Source organism: Ailuropoda melanoleuca, chromosome 10 (genome assembly GCF_002007445.2).
Source record: "Ailuropoda melanoleuca isolate Jingjing chromosome 10, ASM200744v2, whole genome shotgun sequence".
In the NCBI taxonomy this organism is placed as follows: Eukaryota; Metazoa; Chordata; class Mammalia; order Carnivora; family Ursidae; genus Ailuropoda; species Ailuropoda melanoleuca.
In genome coordinates this window covers 38,091,683-38,097,192 of record NC_048227.1, presented here as the reverse complement: position 1 = coordinate 38,097,192, position 5,510 = coordinate 38,091,683, and the positions used below count along the sequence as shown (strand labels likewise).

The following is a 5,510-nucleotide window of genomic DNA, read 5'->3' as shown; positions in this document are numbered from 1 at the left end:
CCCCCCCGTGTCCAGTTCCTTCATGGGCGGGGCCGGCAGGAGCTGAGTGTGCGGGCTGTGCAGACCACCCGAGTCGGTCTCAAGGACCAGCGCAAGGGGCTCTTCTCCGTGTGGCAGGAGGTGTTCCAGCTACCCCGAGCCCAGAGGTAAGTGGGCAGGCCAGTCCCGCCTCCAGCGACAGGTGGAGTGCCGCACAGACCCTGGGGTGCTCTTCGGGACCTCCAGAGTATCGTCTGTGTACAGACATCTGGGCCGCTTCGGGGAGCAGGGCAGCACGAGGGGGTTGAAGAGGCGGGTCCCCACTGCAGCCTTGGCACCCCTGTGCAGGCAACGCTGGGGCCAGGAGCTGGCCCCGCCCCCACACACGCTCCTGCTCGGTGATGGGCACCTGGGTCCGGGGCCCCGCGCTGCGGAGGCGGCTTTGACCACGGCTTCCCAGCGGTTCTACCACATCCTGCACGTGGCTGCCTCCGCAGGCGAGCACGAGAAGGTGGTCCAGGTAATCTCGCGCTATCGTGAACGTTTCTGGGGTGCTGGTACGCTAGCCTCTGGCTGCGTCCTGTGCCCAGAGAACGGGAGACACTTCAGACAGTGTCAGGCTCAAGGAGAAACGGGATGGGAGCAAGGGGTTGTGGACACAGGGTATCAGGGAGCTCTCTCAGAGGTGATGGCCAGCAGGCACAGGGGCCCGGGAGGAAGGACTAGCTGGTGCCGGGGGCGGCGGGGTAGTGGCCAGCGTGGGCTGGCAGGGAGGGGGGGTGGGCTGGGTGTGTGGTGAGGGAGTCCTCTGACTCGGGGTCACTCCGGTTGCTGGTCGGGACGCACGTGAGTGGGGCTGGAGCGGCTGGACAGCCTGAGTCAGTGCGTGGGAGGGTCCCCATCCTGGCCGTGAGCTGCAGGAACAGGGACATGGGTGGAGCAGGCAGGGCGAAGTTTTGGCTTGAGCAGGTGGCAGAGATGCCCCCCCTCCCCAGGAAGCCTGGCCTAAGCTGGCTCCCTGACTAAGCAGCTTTGGATTAGTGGCTGTAGGTCTGAGCAAATCTGGAAGCTATGGGGAGGGTTGTGCTGTGCCCCGAGGGGGTGGGAGTGTCACGTGGAACAAGAGCAGGGGCTCCGTGCCCTCCATGCTGGTCCAGAGCTTCCTTTGGGGGGGGGCGGTGTGGGCATGGGGCCCGTGGGCTCCTTGAGGCAGTCAGGGCCGGGGCTTCTTTCCTGCACCTCTCAGGGTTTTGGTCGAGACAGTGGGGCGGCAGTCTGGGCCTTCCTGGCTCCTTTGGGGCCCCAGGGCCACTGGCTGGCGTTAGCAGCTGTCCCAGAGAGGGGAGGTGGCAGGGTGCAGGGGTGCTTGTGTGGGGGCTGGCGGCTGAGGCTGGGGGTTCAGCGGCCCACCCGCCTGCTTACCCCCAGGGCCTGTTCGACAACTTCCTGCGCTTGCGGCTGCGGGATTCCAGCCTGGGGACTGTGTGCACGGCCCTCGACTGGCTGGCCTTCGACGACCTGCTGAGCCGCGCTGCCCACCATGGCCAGAGTTTCCAGTTGCTGCGCTACCTGCCCTTCCTTCCAGCAGCCTTCCACCTGCTCTTTGCGTCCAGCCACGTGCCGAGGATTGCTTTCCCCAGCAGCCAGCAGGAGGTGTGTCCCCTGCACCCTGCCCGGGCCTGCGGTCTGGCCCAGGGATCCTAGGTTACCTAGGCCCGCTTCCTCCTCCACCCCAGGCCCAGAACCGGACAAGCCGGACACAGAACCTCATCCAGACGCTGGTGGCGGGCGTCGCACCCACCACCCGCAGTCGAGCTGCCCCTCAGGCTCTCGTCCTGGACTCCCTCTGCCTGATTCTGGACATCCTTGCGCCCAAGCTGCGCCCCGTGAGTGCCTCGTCAGAGTGGGGGTGTGGCTGCTGGTGGGGGCGGGCCCTGGCCATGCTCAGCGTCCCTGCCCACAGGTGAGCACACAGCTGTACAGCGCTCGTGAGAAGCAGCAGCTGGCCGGCCTCGTGGGCACCATGCTGGCCTACAGCCTCACCTACCGTCAGGAGCGCCTGCCCGACGGGCAGTACGTCTACAGGCTAGAGCCGTGAGTCTGTGCGGCACCTGGGGCGGGGTGCCAGGGACAGGAGGCTGGGCTCCGGGTGCTCTGGCACTCAGGCCAGGAATCTTGGTGAGGTGTGGGTCTCCCTTTTTCCGTCTTTGGGGCAGTGGTAGGGTGTCCGTTCTAGCTCAGCGCTTGCCCAGATTTGATTGTGAGGTGGGGTGTCTCAACTGAGGCACGGCCCTGGGACCCGAGGCTTACTGCAGAAGCTCTGCCTGCCTCAGTGTCCCCCAGGTGCTGCCCCCAGAGGGCCCTCGATCTCCCCAGGGCCCTGCTGCCCAACAAGGGGACCAGTGCCCATCCCTGTCTGTGCCATTTGCAAGGAGGCAGTAATGGTGACAGTTCCTAGTGCTCAGCCCTAGCCTGGAGTCTGGGCCCTGCCCTGTCGTCTCGTTTCTTCATTCTGCAGCCCTGGGATGGCTCCCTTCTCATGCCCACAAGCAGTTGGGGAAACAGGCTTGGGGTGGGTCATCCCCTGCTGCTGTGGGGCCCAGGCATTGTATTGCCAGGATTGAGACGCACACCGTGCCTCCCGCTTTTTGGTGTCCGTCTGCCCGAGAGAGACTTCTTTGGTCGTGTGGTCATCAAGAGAGGCAGGTAGCGCCTGGTGGTGCCTGCTGATGGCACTCACCTTTGACCCTCCCTGAAAGCAGGAATGTGGAGGAGGTCTGTCGCTTTCCTGAGCTGCCTGCCCGAAAACCCCTCACCTACCAGGCCAAGCAGCTGATTGCCCACGAGATCGAGATGGAGAAGATGCGGCGGGCAGAGGCCTTGGCGCGGGTTGGGGTCAGCTCCCAGGTCAGCCTTCCCTGGGCTCTGGGCCAGAGCCGGGCCTTGGAGGGCAGGCTCGCTGGAAGGGATCTTGTCCCTGGAGTGGCCCTGCCCAGTCAGCCCTCACCACACCTTCCGGCTGCAGGTGGACGGGGTTCCCCCAGGGGCCAAGGCTCCACTGGGGGGTGCTGGGGAGAAAGGCGCACAGCCACCCACCTCACGCAGCCACGAGGAGCGGCAGCTAGAGCGGCGGCTGGAGCGCATCCTGAAGGGAGCGGCCCTGGAGGACAAGGTATGAGGGGTGGGGTGGCTCTCAGCCCTGGGGGGCCTGTCACCTGCCTGTGCTCAGCCTCGGGGGTTCCAGCTTCCCATCTGGGCAAGAGGGGGCTCTGCCGCTTGTTGCGGGAGGAGGTGATGAGGGACCGAAGGGATACGTGCCGAGGGGCTCTGCTCCAGCGTGAAGCAGGCCTGAGGAGGGGAGGTGGGCGTGCGCTCCCGCAGCCTGGGGCCATCCGCTCCTCCCTGGGAGGGAGCCCCTGGCCCTCCCCCCAGGGCAGGGAGCGCCCGCCACGGGTCTGTCCTGAGAGCCTGACCGGCCTGCCCCCTTCAGCCTGAGAGGGACTTCTTTGGTCGTGTGGTCATCAAGAGAGCGGCAACCCCGAGTGCAGGTGTGTGGGGCACGGAGGGCGGCAGGGGCTGGGGTGACGCAGAGGACCAACTGTGCGGCCTCCACAGGAGATGTGGCCCCTGAGACGGCGGCGGCCGAGCGGCGCACGGGCACGGCGGTGGGCAGCAGTGACGTCTGGTTTCGCTTCAAGGAGGGCGTCTCCAATGCCGTGCGGCGCGGCGTCTATGTCAGGGACCTGCTGTAGCCGGGGCTGCCCCCCACGCCGTGAGCCCACGCTGGGTGCCCTGGGTCCACACGAGACGCCCCAGGGCCCACACTTGATGCTGTTGTGTTGCCTTTTCTCCGTCAGAAAATGTACAAAAGCACGGACGCTCTCACAAAGTCTTTATAAAAGTCACCCCCTTATGGAGCTGTCCTCCCTACAGAAGCGAGAGCCTGGCTGGGCGCGGGGCGGGGGGACCTCACAGGATGGCGCACTTGCCCTTCTCCACCCATGGGTTGTTCTTCATCAGGTCGGGGTTCAGGAACGGATCCTTGGGGATCCCATCCTCGATCCACTTGAGGAGCCTGTGGTTGGGCAGGGTGGGGAGGGTGCGGTTGAGCAGGGGGGTGCCTGGCTTCGTAGAAGGGCTGCCCGATGGCAAGGTGCAGGGCTGTGGTTCTGGCTCATGCAAACGAACGTAGGGCAGGGAAATGAAATGCACATCCGAGCTGGCCCTGGGGGGGGTGGGGCCGAGTCTCCGTGGGGACTTACTCAGGGATGGTCTTGGACGACATCTCCCTCTTGAAGGCTAGCTGGTACTTGAGGCTCTCCACCTCTTTCTTCATCTGGGGCACATCCCACTCCTCCATGGCGTCAGGGGCTTCGGAAGTGGCCAGCCTGGGGCTAGAGGACACAGGAAGAAGCAACAGCCAGGGGGCTGCCAGCCTGCAGTCACTCCCCCAGATGCTCCCTCCCCAGCAGACTGACACCCAGTCTAACTGCTTGGGAGTTCCCCAGGGCTGTACCATCCCTTTCCTGGGGGTCCGCAGAGGCACCCACATAGTCCACAGGGTGCAGGGCGTGGAGCTGAGGCTGCACTAATGAGGCCCCATGTGCCTGCCCCTCTCTCTTGGGGCTAATTAACTGCAGAGAAAACTTTTTACTCTGAGCTCTGCATCCTCACCTCCCACTCCCATCAGAGCCTTACCACGGCGTGGTCTCTTGGAGAGAGAAGGGGCAGTGTTTTAGTGATAGCAGGACCAGGCACATAGCACAGATGGGTTCCGAAAACCCACCCTCCAACTGGGAGGCCCACTTCCCACTCCCGGTTGCAGAGGGGCAATCTAGACCCTCACGTGAGGGGCGGGGCTGTGCCTGGCCTCCTTCATGCGCCTTCCCTCTGCTTTGCATGGGAAAGCCTACCCAAAGGAAATTAATCTTGGGGCCTGGAGGATTTGGCTGCAATTTGCATCTGTAGCCAAGGGGCTGCGGGGAGTAGGTGCTGAGAGTCTTGGGGTCACAGGCTGCACAGCTGGTCTGGGACTTGGAGTGGCTACAGCCTTCTGCTGCCCTGTGTTGCCCCCCACACTGTTCACAAACCGCTGGGCCCATTTGCTGCTTGTGCACCAGCCTGGCAAAGTGGGTTGCTTCTGACTCCCCCACCAAAGCCCACTCCAGGGGCCCAGGGAGTCCCTCACTGGCCCCCAGGCCCTGCTCCCCTCAGGGGAGGCTGAGAGCCAGGGGACTGGCTTTCTGGACCTTGGGAGGGTGGGCAGGGGGTGACAGGAGTGTGACCCTCCCTGCACCAGCCTGTGGAGGGACTCCAGGCTAGAAGATCTCCATCTTGGGCGGGGGGTCGGCCCTGGTCGGCTGGGGACAGAGCAGCCACACTAGGAGTCGTGGGAGGGTCAGTCACGAGCCACGGGTACGAGCCGTAGGGGAGCAGAGCCTGCCTTTTTTTGGGGGGGGGCAGCCAATGGGCATGCAGTTGCTCCCCTCCCAGAGACCCCAAGTTCAGCATCCCCACCCCTGCCCGGGACA

General features: G+C 64.8%; 2 protein-coding genes across 3 annotated transcripts in view; one reads left to right on the top strand and one right to left on the bottom strand.

The window, feature by feature from the left end:
* CHTF18 (chromosome transmission fidelity factor 18) overlaps nucleotides 1-3,892 on the top strand; it is an 8,719-nt gene extending 4,827 nt beyond the window's left edge. For both annotated transcript variants that reach the window (XM_034670681.1, XM_034670680.1), the window contains 9 exons: nucleotides 16-146; nucleotides 328-499; nucleotides 1,408-1,632; nucleotides 1,716-1,865; nucleotides 1,943-2,073; nucleotides 2,742-2,886; nucleotides 3,005-3,151; nucleotides 3,470-3,527; nucleotides 3,595-3,892. In XM_034670681.1, the coding sequence (XP_034526572.1) occupies nucleotides 16-146; nucleotides 328-499; nucleotides 1,408-1,632; nucleotides 1,716-1,865; nucleotides 1,943-2,073; nucleotides 2,742-2,886; nucleotides 3,005-3,151; nucleotides 3,470-3,527; nucleotides 3,595-3,731 (1,296 nt within the window). In that variant the 3' untranslated portion in view covers nucleotides 3,732-3,892. The remainder of the gene's footprint in view (nucleotides 1-15; nucleotides 147-327; nucleotides 500-1,407; nucleotides 1,633-1,715; nucleotides 1,866-1,942; nucleotides 2,074-2,741; nucleotides 2,887-3,004; nucleotides 3,152-3,469; nucleotides 3,528-3,594) is intronic.
* A 29-nt stretch (nucleotides 3,893-3,921) lies between these two features.
* On the bottom strand, nucleotides 3,922-4,369 carry GNG13 (G protein subunit gamma 13). Its single transcript, XM_034670682.1, has 2 exons — nucleotides 4,242-4,369; nucleotides 3,922-4,054 (listed from the first exon to the last, which is right to left on the bottom strand). Exons 1-2 carry the CDS (start codon nucleotides 4,337-4,339, stop codon nucleotides 3,949-3,951), a joined length of 204 nt encoding a protein of 67 aa, XP_034526573.1. The 5' UTR covers nucleotides 4,340-4,369; the 3' UTR covers nucleotides 3,922-3,948.
* Between the last annotated feature and the right edge of the window lie 1,141 nt (nucleotides 4,370-5,510).